General features: G+C 53.9%; 1 protein-coding gene across 4 annotated transcripts in view; it reads right to left on the bottom strand.

Moving 5' to 3' along the window:
• Positions 1-771: 771 nt before the first annotated feature.
• Positions 772-20,992, bottom strand: part of LRRK1 (leucine rich repeat kinase 1) — a 121,877-nt gene continuing 101,656 nt past the window's right edge. For all 4 annotated transcript variants that reach the window (XM_059180165.1, XM_059180167.1, XM_059180166.1 and 1 more), the window contains 10 exons: positions 20,447-20,613; positions 18,351-18,548; positions 17,034-17,311; positions 14,963-15,157; positions 14,278-14,429; positions 8,977-9,094; positions 7,801-7,917; positions 4,461-5,311; positions 4,004-4,105; positions 772-2,149 (listed from right to left, as the gene is read on the bottom strand). In XM_059180165.1, the coding sequence (XP_059036148.1) occupies positions 1,972-2,149; positions 4,004-4,105; positions 4,461-5,311; positions 7,801-7,917; positions 8,977-9,094; positions 14,278-14,429; positions 14,963-15,157; positions 17,034-17,311; positions 18,351-18,548; positions 20,447-20,613 (2,356 nt within the window). In that variant the 3' untranslated portion in view covers positions 772-1,971. The remainder of the gene's footprint in view (positions 2,150-4,003; positions 4,106-4,460; positions 5,312-7,800; positions 7,918-8,976; positions 9,095-14,277; positions 14,430-14,962; positions 15,158-17,033; positions 17,312-18,350; positions 18,549-20,446; positions 20,614-20,992) is intronic.

Raw genomic sequence — 20,992 nt, 5'->3', positions numbered from 1 at the left:
CCTGCGCGGGTTTCTGACTTTTGCGCAGAGGTGCCCTAAGCCAGCTCCGTGAGGCCATGGCCTAAACACCCGGCCTCTCCTCGCGGCAGCTTTGGGCCTCAGGCTGGGGGGAGGCCAGGTCAGAAAGTGGGTTAGGACTGGATGGTGGGGGCCCTGAGCGTTGGCCTGGCAGTCTGGCTGCAAGTGGTAGAGCGTGGAATGGGAGCGGGGGAAGGACGGGACCCGGTTTGCATGTGGGGAGCAGTGGGCAGCTGTGGGGTGCCGGGATGGCAAGGGAAGGAGAGTGATGAGCACCAAGGCCGAGCTGAGGGACCGCAGCAGGATGTGGTGGTGACGTAGGTGGGAGGCATAGACCTGCAGTCCCCATTGGACTCGATGCCCGGCCAGCAGCGAAAGGAAGTGGGTGGGCTGAGGCTGATGCAGCAGCTGTCTCTGCTCACAGAAGCTGTGATGGGGCTGCTTGCATGGGGACAGCTGTGCACTGGGGGTGTGGGGGGCCGCTATGGCGCTGCTTGGATGGGGACAGCTGTGCACTGGGGGTGTGGGGGGCCGCTATGGGGCTGCTTGCATGGGGACAGCTGTGCACTGGGGGTGTGGGGGGCCGCTATGGGGCTGCTTGGATGGGGACAGCTGTGCACTGGGGGTGTCGGGGGCTGCTATGGGGCTGCTTGGATGGGGACAGCTGTGCGCCGGTGGGGGTGTTCTGATCATTCCACACCAGCAGCAAGCCTGGGTCCTTCCGACACGCTCTATAGACAGAGGCTGACATCATTCTCAAGAGAACCGGTTTATTTTCAAATAAAAGGAGCCACCTTTGTCCACATATCCCAGCCAATCTTAAGTTTGATCTGCATAACTTAATTTTAGAAGAAGGTCAACAACTTGAACCAGGGGATGAGCTCACGTTCACACCACCGTTCTGGGTCCAGTGGTCTCAGATGATTACTTTCAGGAGCCAAGTGATCCGTGGGCACCTGTGTGTGCATTAATTTATACAAACGGTGGCTCTCAGACCCATAAATCCCTCATTAACCATTTCGCTCCTTGGACTTCGCTGTCCGTGAGCCCCGTCAATGCTGAGCCAACGCCTGATTTGGTGGAAGCCCCGTACGAGGTGATTTTACAACCAGGGCCTAACCACCGAGCTATTACTTAATTTGTTAAAGTGATAAACAAGATTATTACGTGCAAACAAACAGGGCTTGTGCTCCAGCTGCATCCGAGTTTACTTTACGAAGCTATAAACACACGGCCCTTTCTTAAGTCCTGCTGATTGAGTTTCCCCGGCCTTTTGTCAGCAGAAGAATGTAGAGGCCGAGTGGGTGCTCCGGTCCCTGCACGAGCTCTTGGCTTTCTGGCTGTGTCACTTAAATGAACTCATTCATCCCCCAGATTGGGAGTGCTCCTCCCTGACGTCCTTCTGAGGGCTTCTCACACAGAGACTTTCCTGAGCAGGAGACATCTGATCTCTGCTTGCCCAAGCAGGGCCCCAGGGCCCCAGGGACTTGTGAAATGGGCTGAGAGCCTGGAGACCACTGGGGGAAGGGGCAGGGGTCACGGCACCCTCCCGCCCCTGCCCCAAACTGCTCCCCAGCTGAGAGCGTCTAGTGTAATTCCATCTGAGACCTGGGGAGGGACCGGGAAGACCCAGCCCCGCTTTGTGTGACCCAGGCCGGAGCATGGCCCCCCTCCCCTGCTCCTGGACTTCCAGGGAAGAGACAGGGGCAGTTACTCCCAACCAGGCCCCACCATCTTCTCTTGGGTTGCAAAACCCATAATGGGAGAATGGAGGTAGGCAGCTAGCTCTGCCCTGGAGAACCAGGGAGCCCCCAAGACCACAGCCAAGCTGGTGACTTCTCGGCACTTCTAGCAGCAAATGTTTCAGGGTCTTCTGGGTCCTCAGGGGGCAGCAGGCGGCAGGCAGGGGTGGTCCAGGGCAGCCAGGTCTTCACGACTGTCATTCCATAGGAATCACCTCCTCTTCCGCGTGCAAGCCTCCAGCCTGCCCAGCTCCTCATAGGACTGGTAGAAAATGTCAAACTCCCTGGTGCCCCAGCCCCTCCAGACAGCGAGGCACCACTCTGTGTTTTCATTCTTGAAGCCACACACGACTGTGTCCTTTGCCACCACGGCTGCGTCCACAAGCACCCTACAGAGAAAGGAGGGTCTGAGAAAATCTACAGGGGTCCCCACTTGGTTGGGGCCAGGACCCTCAGTGTGCAATTTCTTGGGAGCCTGGCTGAGGGGGGGCATCTGGACATCCTAGCCCGGTGGCAGGCTGTGCTCTGCTGCACCGGCTTCCCCTGGGGGGTCCAGCCCATGTGCGGAGGCTTCCTAACTAAAGAAGAGCCTAGGGCATTCCTTCGTGTGCATGGGGACCTTCTGCAAGGGACTCACTCCACAGACAGCAGGTAGCCTCTGTCAGTGGACCCAGACCCCCAAGTTTCCAGAAAGCACCATCACCTCCGACTGCTGCTTGTCAGCGGACACTAACGGATTTGAAGCACTGACTTGGTTCTCCTTGCTGTCAGCTCAGGCCCAGCTCTTCCTCCTATGCTAAGTTCTCGGTGCTTAGGAAATCCAGGGTGGTATAACCGACGGAAACCCGTGCCAACATGCCCTAACTATACGCATTTGTTTTTGGAGGCTGTGGATTGTTTTGCCGATCTGTGCACACACCACAGGTTTCCTGCTGGGTCTCAGCCAGACTGGGAAGCCCATGTCCCAGCGCTCACTGCCTTGCCCTGTGGCCAGTGTGCAAACTGGTATCACATGCAGGGCCTCTGGCCACCTCAGGGCCCTGCACGCCACAGGAATTCACTAGTTATCTCCCGAGAGAATCAATGTCTCAGATGCATGGCAAAAAGCTGGTGGGATCAGGCTATGGCCCTCAATGTTAGCTAGCTGCCTGGACTGCTTTCTCCCTACAGAGAGTAAACCCGTCTTTGGGGGCTGCACAGGAAAACACCACCCGTGAAAAACTTTGGGACACTAGTGATGGGCAAAGTGAGGTCCCCAGGCCTGGGCTCTACAGACATGCCTGCTTCCCCAGAAGCCCCCCAACCCCCCTGACCTGTGATGTGGTCACTACTTCACCCACAAACTCAGCTGGGGCTCAGCACACACACACGCACACACACACACACACACACAACACATCCCAGATCTTGCTTCTGGAATCACTGGCAGACCAGGCGTCAGTGGATCTGGTGGGTCCTTGAGGATGCCCCATGCTTTCGGGCAAGGAAAGGGACCTGTCACAAATGTTTCCTCTTTCACCATTATCCTGCTCTGGGGCAAACAGGCCACATGACATTTCTCCATCAAGGAGGTTCTCAGGATGGGACTCAGTAGACAAAGTGAGGTGTGCATACTGCCGGCTGGCAGGGGACTCTGGGGATACTGGCCAGTGCCAGCCTCCCATGCCCATAGCCACGCACACTGCATCCAGATAGGCTGTCTTGCCCCAGAACAACCTTCTCAGTGGAGTCTGGTCTGCCTCCTGGTAGGGCCTCCCGACAGATGGGTATGGAGCCATGGCAGAGCCTGGGCTCGGGCACAGGGAGGGATGGTGTGTGCCAGGTCTGTGCCTCCCCTAGGGGCTGTCTGGGCAGGCGGAGACCCCAGAAAGGGCCCTCCTACTTGGTGGGAAGGACAGTGAATCAGTCAGCTCCCCGTTTCAATGGCAGCTGAACTCCAGCCCTGGACATATAGACCCCAGGCAGGACCCTCAATCTGCAGGTGCACTGGGAACCCCAGAAACAGCCAGCCATGATCTGTGGACCTATGACCCGTGATGCCCAGTTCAGCTAGTATTTGCTGAGCTCTGAGGAGCTGCCTGGAGGACCTCAACTTGTTCCTTCTCTGCCTTCTGGCCACCGTGGCATTTATTGGTGGAGGACAGAAGGGTGAGAAGCCCCTGAGGGTGTAGGGGTGCTGGCAGAGGGGTCCTGATTCCCCGCACCACAGCTGGGGAGCCTAAAGGAGGCATCTTCAGGCTTACCCATGCGGACTCAGCTCCCGGGCTTTTAAGACAGCGAGGACGCGGCCCCGCTGGCCCCCGGCGTCCTTCTCCAGGCCGATGACAATGACATCGCCGCCGCGCCTGCGAAACCAAACCCGAGAAGGGGAAGCGTTTTGTCCAGGGCCGTGCTCTCGGGGGGAAATGGAGCCAGCGTGCACAGAGGCGAGGCAACAAATGCGCCGTCTCTGTGAGAACGGATTGGGTTACCGCGAGGGCGCCGCGGCCAGGCCCAGGAGGCCTTTCCCAGCGGGAAACCGAATCGCTGCAGATCGGGGCTCTGCCTGGCGGTCCCCGGGGGGCAGATGAGCACTCATGGGGGCCCTTCTCAGGTTTCCTAAAGAGACCCCTCGAGGCTCCAGAACACAGGGAGCATGGTGGCCTCGGCAAGCCCCCGTGGGCAGTATGGGAGCGCTGCCCCGCTCGCGGGGAAACGTACCTGGGGACCCAGATGACGTCTTTCACGGCCAGGATCCTCACGGCCTGCAGGTGCTGGCTGAAGGCGTCCCCGTCCACGGGCGTCAGGTCGTGCTCAGACCTGTCGGAGCTCACGGCGGGCTCGTTCAGCCGGTCAGAGTCCTCACAGTCGGTGGAGAAAGGCACACTGGAAGAGCTGGCCGGGGAGCAGGGCAGGCTGGAGGAGGACGCGGGGGCCCGGTGGGGAGAGGACGAGGAGTAGGAGGACATGGAGCAGTAGTCAGTCAGCGAGTCCTGGTGCGTCAGGATCTGTGTGCCTAGCTCCTCGCTGTACATGATGCTCACGTCCGCGATGGAGTCCCCCTTGGGCTCTTTGGAGCCAGCTGCGTGGCTGCCTGGGGACTCTGGACCCAGGGGGCGCACTGGAAACATGTCTCTGAGTGGGCTGGGGTCCCCACAGAAGTACCGGGCACACAGCTGGTAGGTGGCCGCGTGGTACATCACCAGTGAGTTGGCCCTGTCATCCAGGCACCAGACGACCTCCTCCCCACGGCACTCGGAGCTGCACACGACCGAGGTGACCACCGAAGGGGCCGAGTAGGGCTCCAGCCTCCTGCTGATCTCCAGGGCTGCACAGTCGATGACCAGCAGGCCTGGCCCATTGCTGTACCAGACCTCGGAACCGCTGTTGACCACCTCCATGGCCTTCACAGGGTAGGGGTTCTGCCGCGTGTCTTCATCTGGGATGCTGAACTTGGACCTGTTGGCCGTGTGTGAGCACAGGTAGGAGCAGCTGCTGTCCGGGGCGCCCCGCACCACAGGAAACACCGCCACAAGCCCGTCATCCAGGCCTGCGAGCACCAGGTAGGAGTTCTGCGGGGAGAAGACAGGACTGCCCGTGAGCCTCCCGCAGGCCGGGAGAGAAGCAGAGTGGGCACAAAACTCCTCTTTGCACTGACCCCAGCACCCTCAGAGGAGTGATGTACCCAGAAAGGCAGGGGGCCGCCAGCAGGAGCTTCTGGGCATGCTCCCAGAGCAGGTGCAACTCTGGCCCAGAAGAGCCACACCCGCCCTCCCTGCCAGGAGCAGGAGAGGAGTGTGCAGGGGAAGAGTGTGGCCCCTGGCACATAGGGGAAGGGCGGGTGTGCCCTGAATCAAGGGCCCTGAATCAAGGGGCCTGCAGGCTGGCTTCCGGCAGTGTGAGTGGGAGGGGGCTGCCTTCTGCCTCGGGTCACACGGTCCTCCTTCAGAGGCAGGACGTGGTTCCCTCCTTCCCATGAGCTCCGCTTGTTAACGATGTGACAGCAGTCATGGTCAGCATGTGGGCGTGCTTGCAACCTCCTGCCGGCTGCCCCACCAGACGGGGACTCCATGGCAGCAGGCTTGGCGTGCCCGCCACTGCGTCCTCGGTGTGGGCCTGCCACATGGAAGGGCTGAGTCTCAACCATCTCTGTGAATCCACCTGGCGTTCTGCCCCAGCAGATGATGTGTGCAGCTGAGCCTACCCTTGAAGAAATCGCTTCCAGCTCAACCCTCTCATGGAGGCACTTCTCGGACCCTGTGTCTACACCCCTCCCCCCCACTTCCCACACCTATTCTGAAATGCCCAGATGGCCACGCTAGGGTCCTGGGGTTGCCCTCCACCCTCACAGTGAAGCGTGCCATCTTCTATAGGCAAAGGTGCAGGGACAGTGCTGAATGCTGGCCTTCCTGAAGCATCTCTGTGGAGCCGAGCACGGAGGGCAGCTGCAGAGCCCGGATGCCTGGCAAGGGCTGGGTGGAAGGGAGGAATTCAGGAGAACAAAGCCGAAGCCACCACAGAGCAGGGACCCAGGCTTCGTGCCAGCACGGGTGGGCAATAGAAAGTCCCCTTTCTGGGACCTGGAGCTACCTGGGAACTGGGGAGGCCAGACTGTCCAAGGGAACGAGAGCACAACAGCAAGGTCAATGAGTCCTAAGAACATTTATCAAAATCCATCCTCAGAAATTTCGGGAAGAAGGCAGCCAAAGCAAATAGGAGCAGCGTCTCTATCTGAATCCCAGCTCTGGGCCCCAGTCCGGGCGGTGAGCCCCACGGTCCGGCTGGGTGTGAATGTGCGCGTGCAAGAATGCAGGGGCCTGCCGTCGTGGCCGCGGGGCAGCACGGCCTCCGAGGCGCAGGCATGCTGACAAGGAGGCTCCGCACAGAGCCCGCTTTATTCCCCTTGGTCGTGCGGGTGGTGGTGCCCTGGTTCGGGGGCTCTGGCCAGCAGTGGCCTTAAATAACGCTTTGTGCCATGTCCTCCTGGGCTCTGGGCAGACGGGGTCCCAAGCTGCCCAGCCTTGCCCATGGGGCACGGTTGTAAATGATTCTAGGGTTCATTTCAGACTTTTTAAATTTTTTTTTTTTTTAAAGAAATAGACTGTAGTTGGGCAAAGAGCATATCTACTTCACGACTGTTAAGAAGTCATAATAATGCTCTCACATTTACCCAAGTGCACAGGTCCAGAGCTTGGAGGATGTTATGCTCAAAGAACCCTTTTCAACCTCTTCTTATCCTGAAATTGGATGATGACAGCCAACATGTTTTAACCAAACACCACTGATAATGACAACCTGAGCGTTGACGAGGAGCAGGGAGAACCAGCAGGGGACGGGGCGGCGGGGCAGGGGGCAAAGGCAGAAGAGCAGTGCCTGGGTTCGGAGGCCTGAGAAGCCAGACGGCACCACTGAAGGACTGGGGCAGCTTCTCAGAGCAGGCTCGGTGGTCCCTGACCTTGAGAACTGAATAAAAGGTAGTGTGGCAGAGGTGCATTCCTAGCAAGAAGGGTCACCCCAGAGCGCGGTGCTGGATGGGCGGGGAGGCTCATCCACCTGCAGAGGGGCCGGAGACCCAGGCTGTGGGGATTGACCACCTGGGGCTCTATTTCAGAGAGGTGGGGGCTAGAAGATCAAGGACAAAGAGGGACCCAAGGTCTAGGGCTGACCGTGGGCACTCCAGAGGTACATGGAGCCTGCTGCTCCCCAGGGGTGTGGGCAGGGCTGCCTGCACATGTCTGCTACTACCCGAAGGGGAAGGGCACACATGCAACGGCTATTTATACCATCTGTACCCCAAAAGCACTTCACCTGAATCTGGGACTGTGGCATTTGCAAGTGAAATGCAAGCTTTCCCCTCAGCCCCCAGTTCTGCTCTGTGAGTTCCACAGGCTCCTGAAAAGGCACTCATGATGGTCTGTCTCTCTGAGGCTGACTGGGACCTGACCCCGGGCTCGGTGGTCCAAGAGGAACTGGCTTTGCTCCCGCTTCTCATACCCCCACACCCAAGCCGAGGGGGGACGCCCCAACAGAAGGGCATCCACCTCCCCCCGCCCGACCTCACCTTTTTAATAACAGGCACTGCCAACAAGCAGGTGACGACCGCCGGGGTGTCCAAAGCCCGTTGGGGTGTGTTTAAGGGGCACATGCCCTTGAGGCTATAGATGTAGATCTTCTGGTCCTATAGAGGCAGACAAGCCAACGTAAGACCCCAGCGGGAACATGCCTGCCATTTTCTCTCAGGGTCCCTTTTGCCTTGGGAATCCCTTTGTGCCTTAGGAAGCAACCTTGACCGGGCCTTTCTGGTTGGCTGGTTGCATCTTCCTGTGCTTTGTAGGGATCTTGAAAATGACACGAGTTTAAAGAAGAAACACAGAATTGCCTCTACCCTGTTACTTGGAGAAAACCACCACAGAGACTTGGGGCCCAGACTTTATTTCCCCTGAGTGTCTGTGTGTGTGTCTCTGCATTCCTGGCCAAAGTGGGACTGCCTGACTGCGCTGTTCCTCACCTTTCCCGTGACATCTCACGGCAGGTGGAGGGAAGTGTGTGTGAGCCCGAAAGGGAATTAGAGCGCCTCCGCGCTGCCCATCGCCCCAGGGGGCCACAGCCTAACCTGCTGTCAGAGCTCGGTCTGTTCCCAAGTTTTCACTACTGGGACTTACACTGGGATGAGCTTTCTGGCAGACCCGTGTGTCTGTCCTCTGAGAGGCGGGGCAGGAGGCACGAATGCCCCGCCCCCTCACCACGCCCCCTCACCACGCCCCACACAGCTCTGGAGCGTCCAAGCATTCTCTGGGGCCCGTCCCTCTGGATTTCTCAGAAGACAGCTCCCAAGGCCTTCAGCTGACTTCCTTGATGTGAAGGCAAAATGCCTTTAGGGCTGAGTGGAGGACTGGCTGGGGAGCCCCTGCAGTGCTCTGAGAAACCCAGTGACTTCACCAGCCTAATGGAGTTCTTTCGCGGGGATCCCGCACCTGAGACTTCTCTCGACTGAGTCCAGGTCACAAGCAGGGACAAGGCCGGTCGATACCTTTGGGGACATACTGCGCTTCTGCTTCTTCTCAGGGCCGCTGGCACTGCTCTGGGGGTCTCACACGTGCAGGCTGGGGTTATCTGGTAATCCCACGTACCTAGGCATCCTGTGTTCCTCTTTGCTAAATCCCCTCCCCCCAAAACGCGGCATGGACTGCGCCCTGTGTTGCCTAGCTGGATGAGAGCCCTGTGTGGGGGCACTTACCTCAGTGGCCGTCCACAGAGAGTTCTGGACCTTGAGCTGGCAGCTCAGCTTCATTCCCGCACAGTTCATCCGCTGTACTTCCATAAGGCCCTTCTCCGTGTTCACCACCGTGTAGTTCCTAGAATCGGGGACAATTGTGGGGTCAGTTCACAGTGGCCTCCCTTCTCTTGGCTTGGCCTGAGCAGCCTTGGGGGAGGACGTCAGCTGCCTCCTCCAGCCCCTCCAACCCAGGGTTGAATTTGGCCACGTTCTGAGAGAATCGAGGACCGTTCACGGCACTGGGTGCAGGTGGATTCTGCTTCCCTTGCTTGAATGTTTGGGCCGTGGGAGGGCATTCCCAATGGGAAGAAAGGCTCTCTTCTGTCTGTGATGTTGGAGGGTCTGAGAAGTTGCCCCCCAGTGTGAAGAAGGGGCACAAGTGGCCGCATTTCCATCAAAGCCACTCACCCTTCCCGCTGGCCATATCTGCTACAACCCAGGAACAGGAGAGCTGCTCCATATCAGAGCAGACAAAATCAAGGCTAAAGACAGATGGGTGCATGTCAGAGTAAGCTGGGGGGTCCTCAAAACACATCCCCCAACACGAGTACTCTGAGAACTAATAAGCTGTCATATATTAGGGCTGCTGTTTGCTCACTGGAACTGACCTGCCCCTCGCATTTCTGTCTCCCCCCGATTCCTCCTGGGCATCCAGTTGTCCTCACTGTCTGAAGTGGAGACTGAAGTTATTGACCAAGGTCACACACATCTTTTGCACATTTATGTCTCTCAGTCTATAGACTGGCTTCCCCTCCCCTTTCTCTTTTTTCTCTGGCAGGTTATGTGCAGAGGATGCCGGGGGTGTCCTGTGCAGTCCCCACATCCCTTGGGTGTCATCTGTCTCACCCCTCCCCCAAGTCTGGAGTCTTGATCAGATTCTGTTTTTTTTTTTTTTAGGCAAGAACATTTCCTCAGTGGGGGTGTGGATTTCTGTTGGGAATGTCCTGTTCTCACTCCTTTTGTGATCATGAATGATCACTGCCTTATATCCATTATTTCAATAGAGATTGCAAAAGGCTGACATTCTATTTCTGGCATTCTTTATTTATGTATTAGCTTCTTTTATTCTAAAAAGAGAAACTTCCTCCTTTTCTCTCTTTTGTTACCCTGGGGTAGAATTCACATAGGAAAGGCAGAATAAAACCTTGATTCTTTCTGAATATACTAGTTTTCAAAATAATGGGTCGGAGCCTCCAACGGTCATCAACGAGCGGTTTTTGCTTAAGACTTAATTTATTTAGAGAGTATGGGCAGAGGGAGGGCATGGGGAGAGGGAGAGAGAGAGAGTTTTAGGCAGACTCCCTGCTGAACATGAAGCCCCATGTGGGGCTTGATCTAAAGACCATGAAGTCATGACCTGAGCTGAAATCAAGAACTGGACACTTAACTGACTAGAGCTACCCAGGCACCCCAGTTTGTCTGTTTCTATTTTTTGTTTTTTTTGTTTTTTATTAAGTAGCATTAGAAACATGAATTAAAAAATTTGACATGTCTCAACCCACTGCAATTCTTCTTACTAAATGGCCAATTGCCCTATCCTTGGCCAGTAGGAACCTCTCTGGGTTGACTCCTAAATCCCTTTAATCTCCCCTCACGAATATCTGATGGCATCCTTGATTCTGGTGTGTCAGATGTTCCGGCCATCTTCCTGTCCCAGACCTGGAGTCAGCCACCTCTCCAACAAGCCCTGGTTCCTTATGTACTTAAAGTACTAAGTACTAGGGTGCTTAGACCCACCATCTGGGTCCCAGGAGTCATGATTGCTAAATGGTCATTACTGGTAGGCCTTATCAATGGGCAGGGCCAGGAAACACGAGTTTATTTTTCATAAAGATAAAATCTATATGAATCCAAAAATTTAAATTCAGAAGTACTGGTTTTTTTTAAATTTAATCTATCTTTCATACTTTACATGCCAAATATCACAATGTGTGATGCCCGGCGATGTAATTACTGAAAAAATATATATTTGCATATATAAATATTAGTAAAAACAAGTAAATATGCACATGCACCAATATACATATTTCTTTAGGGCATGGTTTCTTACACCATGTCTTATGTCAGAGCGCTCAGTCCCCACGGCATTCATCGTGGTGCAAACGTCACCTGGACGGATCTTGGGAAAATGGCAAAGTTCTTCCATTTATCTCCTCGTGCCTCAAGCTCCACTTTATCTAAGCATTATTCGACTGTGACACCCGCCTATGTTTTCCATGAGTCTTGGAAGACGATTCAGGCCATGAAATGCTCTTGTGACTCTGAAGATGTCACACGAGGGGGTGGGAAACACCTCATACCCTGACCAGGACTGGAGGATCTCACACCAGATGGTGGGTTTTGGAGACTACAAAGCTGATCTTTCCAATACTTGGCATCTTGGTCCTGTGACCTCCTGTTCGTTTCCCAGTGATCTCATTCTCAGCTTACCCCAGCCACCCTCTCCCAAAGTTGCATGTCGATCCCGTCTTTGCTAATATTTGCAACCCTCCCACCCACTCAGCGTCAAGGATCTATTTTCTGACCTCTACCCCTGAGTTTTCCAGAACATTCCACCCACTACCATAACATCACAGGGTTTTTGGTTTTGTTTACTCTCTGCTAAGATCTAGGACTCTCTGGTACTTTCCATTATTCCTTATATCCATTTTATGGCCCCATTATTTTATGATCCATCTCTATCATGACCCTTTTGAAAATACCTGCACTGCTCATGTCCTTCTCTCCCTCCTGCCAAAAACCCAACTCTGCTTAAAACCAACTGTTGCCCAGCTTGCAATCTGGGGGCAGCAAAGCATGCTGGGGGCATATAACCCTGTGGATGAGCCTTATCTCCAACATATGACCTCCAACCCCCAGAGGGCCTCAGGGCTGCCGTCACCACCCTGGTCTCATGTGCCCATGTTCACGTCACACGCTGTGGTCTTCTCGAATATTCAAAACCTATCCCGATGCTTCATCCTTCCTGTCACTTCACTGAGAAAAAGATGTGACTAGAAGGGAAGGCCCACAAATGGCTTATGTAAGGGCACCAGTCCTGCTTGGCTCTGGGTCCCCTGCCCCTCTCGCTACTCGACAACCCCACCCCAGTCACTGTCCTTTCTCCCTGACCCCCAGCATCATTTGCTCCTTCTGCCATCAAGCTGCAGATAGCACCCATCTTAAAACAAAGTCCTCCCAGGATGGGAGAACTATTACAACTAATAGGTGACCGGGGTAAAGACGTGGGGTACAAAATCAATATACAGGAATCTGTCATGTTTCTGCACACTAGCAGAAAGAAAAGTTAAGAAAATGATTCCATTTACAGTTGCACCAAAAAGAATAAAATACCTAGGAATACCGTTGATCCAGGAGGTGAAAGACATTGATAAAACAAACTGAAGAGGACATAAATAAAAGGACACATGTTTATGGACTGGTTGAGTCACTATTATTCAAACATCCATACCACCCAAAGTCATCTACAGATTCAACGCTCTCCCTATCAAAAGAGCATCAGCATTTTTCATAGAATGAGAACACATAATCTTAAAATTTGTATGGAGGCCACAAAAGACTGGAAAAGCCAAAGAAATCTTGAGACAGAAGACTAAAGCTGGTTTTAAGACTAATCCCTGGTTTTGAACCATTAATGACAAAGCCGGAGTAATCAAAATGGAATGGTATGGGCCCCAAAACACACATAGATCAACAGAACAGAACAGAGAGCCCAGAAATAAACCCATACTTATGTGATCAGTTCCTCCACAACAAAGGAGGCAAGAATACACAATGGGTGGAAAGACAGTTTCTTTAATCAGTGTTGTTCAATCAGAATTTGACAGCCATATGCAAAAGAATGAAACTGGGCCACTTTCTTACACAATACACAAAATAAACTCGAAGACCTAAAAGGTGGACCTGAAACCATAAAAGTTCTTTTTTTTTTTTTTTAATTTTATTTATTTATTTGACAGACAGAGATCACAGGTAGGCAGAGAGGCAGGCAGAGAGAGAGAGGAGGAAGCAAGGTCCTGCTGAGCAGAGAGCCCGATGGAGGGCTCAATTCCAGGACCCTGGGACCATGACTTAAGCCGAAGGCAGAGGCTTAACCCACTGAGCCACCTAAGTGCCCCAGAAACCATAAAACTTCTAAAAGAAAACAGAGGCAGTAAACCCTAGGACATCAAGCTAAGCAATATTTTTTGGATCTGTCTCCTGAATCAAGGGCAACAAAAGCAAAAATAAACTGGGACCACAGCGAACTAAAAAGCTTTGGCACAGTGAAGGAAATCATCAGCAAAACGGAAGGGCAAGCTACTGGATGGGAGATATTTGCAAATGATAAATCTGATAAGGGGTTAACACCCAAAATATATAAAGAGTTTATACAATTTAGCACCAAGAAAACAAGTAATTGGATTAAAAAATGAGCAGAAGGGGCACCTGGGTGGCTCAGTGGGTTAAAGCCTTTGCCTTCAGCTCAGGTCATGATCCCAGGGTTCTAAGATCGAGCCCTGCATTGGGTTCTCTGCTTTGTAGGGAGTCTGCTTCTCCCTCCCCCTTTTCCTCTGCCACCCCCATGGCCCTGTTCGTGCTTCTGCTCTCTCTCAAATAAATTAAAAACAACAACAACAAAAAAGATATGTGCATCCCTGTTCACTGCAACATTTTTTACAGTAGCCAAATATGGAAGCAACCTAAGCATCCATCCACAGATGCATGGATAAAGATGTGGTGTATACACACACACACACACACACACACACACACATGGAATATTACTCAGCCATAAAAAAGAATGACATCTTGGCCTTTGCAACAACACGGCTGGACCTGGAGGCATTATGCTAAGTGAAATACGTCAGAGAAAGACAAACACCATATGATTTCAATTACACATGGAATCTAAAAAACAAAAGAAAAAATAAAACAGAAACAGACTCCTAAACACAGAGAACAAACTGGGGGTTGCCAGAGGGAGGGGGATGGGAGGTGGGTGAAATAGGGGATGGGAATGAAGAAGGAAAAAAACAAGTACAAGAGCTAAGGCCTCTGTTGACCCCACGCACCCCTTCTCTTTGCCCCTCTCAACCGCGAACGCCTACAGGCCTTTCTCTTTGCGGGGACTCAGTTTTCTCTCTGGAGCGAACTCCACCAGGCTTTCAACCAGCTGTCCACTAGAGTCCTCTCAGCATGGTCATCCCTGACTGCTCCCCAATTCCACAGTCCCCCCCCTCCTCCAATACTAGCAGGGCGCGGCCAGCCTCGGGACATTACCTGGACTCCTCTTTCCCGTCCCAGAACACCACCATGTACTCCTGGCCTTGGGAGGAGAAGAAGGACGTCTGCTTCCCACAGGGTAGCTGGTACATGAATGTGGCAAAGGTTGGGTCCTTCATCTGGCTCACCACCGACAGGGCCAGGGGTCGCTGAGGGAGAGAGGCCACCGGAGCCGTGAACAAGGGTCGCTTGTGGCCAGATGGATGCCTACCCTTCCCATGAAACCGATGGTCTTGAACAAGGGAGGAAGGATGAGAAACTGTTCAGAAGAAGCCAAGACAACTCCAGGTGCCAGAGCGTCTGGTGGCCTGGGTCCTCACTCTCTATGGGAACTTGAACTTAGGTGGTCCCGTCAGCTTAAACTCGATATTCCGAGCCCCATGCCCACAGACATGCTATCTTGTGGAGAATTTTCCTCAGACCTTACTTACTCCCAATACATCAAATCCATACTGTCTAATTTGATAAATCATTTTATTTAACCTTGAACCCCCTGGCCTTTTGCCCCAAACAGCTAAGCTTTAAAATATTATGACTCCTGCAGACAAGGGTTGCCCCATTTGTTCTAGACCCTTAGTGAAGGATGGGCAAGTAGACATACATGTGGGCTCTGGACATCCAGAGCCTCCACCACCACAGGAGCAGGAGCGGCCAGGCCCCCAGCCCCCAGGCCATCAGGTACCTTCTCAGGCTTCGTGTCCCAGCATTCCATCATGAGTGCCTGGAGCCGATGGAACTGGACTTCCTCCGGCTGCCCCAGGATAGGACGGATGCCCTTGGACAGCTTCTTGGCAATCTGAAGCTGGTGGTGGCCCAGCGCTGGCCGTTGTCCCGACAGCAACTCGTAGAGCACCATTCCATAGGAGAACATGTCTACCTGGGCAAAGAGGCAAGCCAAGTCAGGTCCCCGGCCTGGGCCCAGCAGCTTTCATAAGCTGGCCCTGAGACGGAGGGAGCAGAAGACCAATCGGACCAGGGATCCTGCCCAAAGGGACACAGTCATCTATTCATCCATCAATGCATCCCTCACTCCCCACCTGTCCAAACCTCCAACCAACCATTTGACCATCATTTTGTCCCTTTAGCCATCCATCTTCCAATCCTTCCCTCCTTCCTTCCTTTTCTTTTTTTCATCCATTATCCAACCATCCATCCATCCATCCATCCATCCATCCATCCGACGGCCTATCCTTCGGTGTATTTATCTATCTATATTCCTGTCTACCCATTCATCCACCTGGTGATCTGTTCTTCTGCCCACTTACCTATCCATCCTCCCATACTTCCTTCCTTCCATCCAACCATCCACCCATCCACTCATCCAACCATCCAATAAACACACACGGGGACCCTGCTAGCCCTCAGGTTCTCATCCTTGAGAATCAAGAAAAGGCAAGAGAACACGGACCCTCAGCTAAATGTGCCTGGCACCAGAAGGACAGTGTATGCAAATCATAAAGGGGGAATATCTCCTAAATCACTAAATGTTGACTCCTCTAAGTTTAATATCCTTAAAGGGCCCCAAAAGAAGAAGTTAGTTTAGGCCTCCGTGAGGGCCAAGAGGTAGATAATGTTTTAGCAGGAGGATGGCTGAGGTGGACCTGAGAGTTTTCAGTGTGAAGGTTCCTGTTATAATCTTGGTTTCGAGGTGTCTGGTCTGTGTCACCTGCCACTTAAGAAGCTCTTATTTTTATCACTGTGATTTGCCTTTTCTATTTTGGTTAATAGCCACAGGTGATGAGTTAACCCACACATGCTAAGGTCATTCCTTTTTTTAGAAGGATGGAGGAGAGGCAGAGGGAGAGGGAGAAAGCGATCCCAAGCTCAGTGGGGCTCAATCTCGTGACCCTGAGATCGTGACCTGAGCCGAAACCAAGAGTTGGACAGTTAACCAACTTAGCCCCGCAGGTGCCCCACTAAGGTCATTCTTTTCTCCTTTTTTTATTCCAAGGTGGCCAAAAGGTACAAACATCCAGTTATAAAATATCGTGGGGATGTAACATACAGCATGGGGACTACAGGCCTGTTTAGGTCATTCCTGAAGCAATCAGGCAATGACTCATCTATAAATCACCAAATAATGAAAGACTGTAGACCAGGGGAGTTTCAGTGCTGCGGGACTGAGGAACCAGGGCTGACACTAGCTAGAACATGGGTCTAAGTTGTCTCTGTGCCTGCCGCTACTAAGTGGCTTTCAGGGAAGAAAGTAAACCTTCAGCTAACATCTTGGCTGAGGCTGGCCAGGCAGTGGCTCGGGGAGACCATGCCTGTCCTGTTAGAATTCACTCTCTTCTCCTGGCTTTGGTGATGCTGCCTTAGCACTGACCTTGGGCAACGCCTTGGGGACAGCACCTATGGGCCAGGAGCCTTTGCCGTCCTTCTTCTGACTGTTCCATATGAGCGCCCACGAGGCTGGTCCACTGTCCCCACTGTATATGTCTAAACGGCAGAGCTGGGAGCCAAATCCAGACCCATTTCTGTCCTGGACTCACCTTGACTATGTCTCTGAGTCAAGGTTAGAGACTTCAGAGGTGAGAGACTTCACTGGTCCTGAAACTAAGGAGAAGTTAACCTTGACATTCCTAGTGGGCACAGACCTCTGTGCCTTTCTGGTCCAAGCCAGAGCCCCCTGGTGAAGCACGGGAGAGGGAGGGTACTGTGCCTGGGGAAACAGAGCTCAGAGGCTGCCGTAAGTTCTGCCTGGCTGGCCTCCCAGAGGCCTGGGGGCCGGCAGTGAGCCAGGGTGTGGGTACCTTCTCGTCATACACGATGCGAGGCCTGATCTCTGGGGCCTGGTAGCCAGGGGTGCCCTCCACGCCAAGGGCACCCTCGTGAAATGACTGTCGTGAGATCCCATAGTCCGACAGCTTGATGTTGATGTGCTCCTTGACATCCAGAGACCAGACCAGAATGTTGTCCGACTTCAGGTCACAGAAGATGATATTTTTCTTGTGCAGGTAGGCTAGGCCGGACGCAATCTGGTAGGCTATTTTCTGGGTAAGCATGTGTCCCAGGGGCATAAAGGAAGAATCTTTGCAAAGAAAAAAACAAACAAAAAAACAAAAAACCAAGCTACCATTACAACAACAGTCTTTCCTCACCTTCTCTCTCCCCAGATACTTTATGTCCTATGGACACTTCTCATTCTCCATGCTGGAGGCCCACGGAGACAGAGAAGGACCTTCTGAAATAAAACGGTATTTAGGAGAGAGATGCTTATTTCTACAGCGTCATACATGGTACTTCATGCCTGGAATTGTCGGTGTTTTTAACGAAAAGGGCAAGGATTCAAAATTCCTAGAGTTCATCGCAGGCCAAGCTCGTGCTATGATCAAGGGGTGGACTGTGGGAGTAAGAGTTTCATTTAAAAAAAGTTCTCCTCCGCTGAGGGAGACATGATTTGAGTTTAATTGTGTTTCTTCTGCCTGAGTCACGAGACCACAACCTCTCTCCTTCAGTCCGCTCTTTGGAACTTAGTTCCCTATTCATGTCCTGAGGAAAATTACTGTAAAATTTCATTAAAAAAAAAAAAATGACCCCAGTTTTTTGTTTTTGTGTGTGTGTGTGTTTTGTTTAGTTTTTTTTTGTTGGTTTTGAGCGATGATGGACATGCGTTGTGCGTTCTGGGGAAAGGAGAGCTTTGTGTGGCTGGTGGGCATGTGGGCAGCTCAGGCTGCCCTAGGCTGCCTCGTTTGAGACCCTCAACTGCACCCCCCCTTAGTGGGACTATTATCACCCTCCTTTTACAGGCCAGCACACGAGGCACTTACAGGATTACAGCAGAGAACCGCGACTTGGAATGGGGTTCCCTCTGACTCTAAACCATAAGCTTCTCCAGCCTCACCAACACCACCACCACTCAGGGTATAGACCCGGGAAAGTGCCTTTCTTGGCCCACAGGAAGTCAGTGCTCTGCCCCCGACAGCCAGGCCAGGCAGTAGGGGGGAACCCCCGGGGATCCAGCTTCCCTGGGGTCTGGGCTGCCAAACTCCCACGGCGGGGGCAGGGGGGGCTGTATCTGGCCGGGCCCCAGGCAATGCCCAGGGAATGTTCCGGAGCACAACTGGTACCTTTGGCATTCTCCGACAGCACAGTGTTGAGGCTGCCGAGCGGGGCAAGCTCCAGGGCGAAGCAGAGCGGGTGGATGCTGATGCCGATGAGAGACACGATACAGGGGTGCTGCAGGGCGTGCAGCATGCTGGCCTCCTGCCGGAACTCCGAGAAGTTCTTCATGGCGTCGGTGGCCCGCAGGTGCCGCAGCATGGTGTCTGTGAGGGAGGGCGCGGCCGTCAGGGATGTCCGGGGAGCCCCTCGAGGGCCACTCGGTGGGGAGAGTGGGGGTCCTGCCACACTCAGAGCGGCCCCGCGGGGACCGGGGACCGGAGGGGCTGAGGCGGCAGCACTCACATTTTAAGGCACTGACACATCAGAGGTGGGAAACTGTGCCCTAGAATTCGGCCCCAGCAGTTGCGTTCCTGAGGCATTCAGGCTGGTACAGGGCCCCTTCCTCCTCAGGTGCTAAACTCATCCCAACACAGTGGGCGGTTCCTGCCCCTCTCCTGCGTGTGTCCCTGCCATCCTGTCACTCTCGGAGCCCTCACCCCACCCCCCTGCTGGGGAGGGAGGACCCCTGGAGGGTCACAGCAGTGACTTATTCTGGTTCTGCCTCCCTGAGTGTCACCTGGAGCCTGGCTCAAGCCCCAGGATGGGCAGGTAACCAGGGCCCCAGCTGCTCACCCACAGGGATGCTGAGGGCGGGCCCACCTGACTCCCCGCTGGTAGCCTGGACCTCCAAAGGCAAGAAAGAGCCAGCTTTCTCTCCTCAGCCAGAGAGAGACCCGGGGCCGCCGTGGGCCTGTGACACGTCATCTCAGGCCAGAGGAGCAACATCTATTGGCAGGAGTCGCCAATTTCCAGTCTGTGCTGTAACCACTGGAAGGTGGCTGCCCAAGGGGTCCCCCTCTTCCCCCCAAAGGCGGGGGGGTCGGCAAGATGCCACCCACTGGTCTTTGGCTGGCCCTGGGCTCGACCAGGCCTTCCTTGTCCTCCTGCATCCCCATCTGTACCTCCCCTACGTTCAATCTCGAAATCAGGGATCCTGCTGGGCAGGTCTCTTCCCTTTGTCTCCCTCTCTAGGACTCTCAGCTGTTCTGGGGGATTTTGCCATTTTATACGCATTTAGACTCAGTGAGTGAGACCTCCTTCTCTCTCTCACATACACACAGGCACGCACATGCTCGCTAGGATTTAAACGAGAACTGAACGATATACATTATTTATCCCTCCACACTCTACGCTTTATTGCTGCCTTCGCCATCCATGGGAACGCTGCGGAATTCTGAGGTTGAGCTCAGGTCTGGCAACTCTGGGAAGCTCTTACTGGCTCTCACATTTGTCAGCAGACTCTCTGGAATTTTTCAGTGCAGGAAGTCATTCTCTTCCTATAGTAACAATAGGTCTCTTCCTTTCTGATCTTTTTTTTTTTTTTTAATTGCTCTGATTCTGATTGTCCTACCAAGCGTGTAAATGACCTGAATGATCGTAAGGATGAACATGCTGAGCCGGGCGGGGGTGGGGCAAGACACGTGATATCCTGCTGGATGGGAGTGAGGGGGTCACCCAGTACCCGCACCAGCCGGGTGTAGAGTGGGGATGGGTTGCTCTAGGTAGAGGACATCTCTGAGCTGCACACAGAGTCTGGGCCTGGATGTACCAAAGCAAGAGATGGTTTCCTCCCTCTTGCGGGTGGCGGAGAAGCCGTCCCACGCTGGCTTCCCCATCCATTCACCCGGACCTGGCCTCCCACCTTCCCTCCTTTAGTGGACATGGCTGAGAGGGGTCCTACAGGATGAGGGTCCATCTGACATCTGAGTGTGTACCCACCACGTGCCAGGCCTGTGCCAGCTGCAGAGCCGATGGAAACCGTAAGGATGGCTCATGCTCTTGGGGTCTTGCCTCTAGACGAGAAAATAATCTCCCAATTTCCAAGTATGTCTCAGCCCGACCTTTAGGCATGTCCCACATCCTGCCAGGAGCAAGGCAGGTCGGCTGCCCAGGGACCTCCGCCAGCCTCGCCCACCCTCCTCCTCCAGTGTCCCCAAGGTGGCAGCAAGTTTGGACCGAGGGAGCACGGGTCTCGTGAGAAACGACATGGGGCTCTGTTTACCCGCTGGGGCGTTGGCCAAGTTCTTGAATTTCTTGATCTGGAACCGTTTCACCGCCACAGGCTGGCCTTGGTACCGGGCCCGGTAGATGACCGTGCCGCTCCCACCCTGGCCCAGGACACTGCTGTCGTCCTCGCTGTGCTCAAGCTTGCTGTTCTCCAGGAAGAGTCTGCCGGAAGCACAGCACGCGGGTCAGACCGCACCTCCCCAGCTGGTCCCTTACCACCCTCTAGAGGGGCCTACTGAGGCGGGGGCGGCCCCGAGATGGGTGGATGGAAGGACAGCCTTGGTCATTTCTCCCTCAACAGGGAGTCATAGTTCAAAGCCACCCACGGGGTCAAAACCGGGATAAGCCATGGCCGCGGGCAGGTTACGTAGCCTCAGCAAGCCTAGGTCTCCTGCATCAAGTGGGCTCGTAATGGAAACTGCCTCGTAGGTGTGCTGGTGGCACAGGGGGACAGCACAGGGGGATGTCTTGCAGAGTGGCCCACATGGAAAGAAAATTCTTTGGGTGTTTCCTTCCCAAAGATTCTGGGCTTTGAGGGCTA

Source organism: Mustela lutreola, chromosome 7 (genome assembly GCF_030435805.1).
Source record: "Mustela lutreola isolate mMusLut2 chromosome 7, mMusLut2.pri, whole genome shotgun sequence".
NCBI classification, from domain to species: domain Eukaryota; kingdom Metazoa; phylum Chordata; class Mammalia; order Carnivora; family Mustelidae; genus Mustela; species Mustela lutreola.
This window is presented reverse-complemented; position numbering and strand designations above follow the sequence as displayed.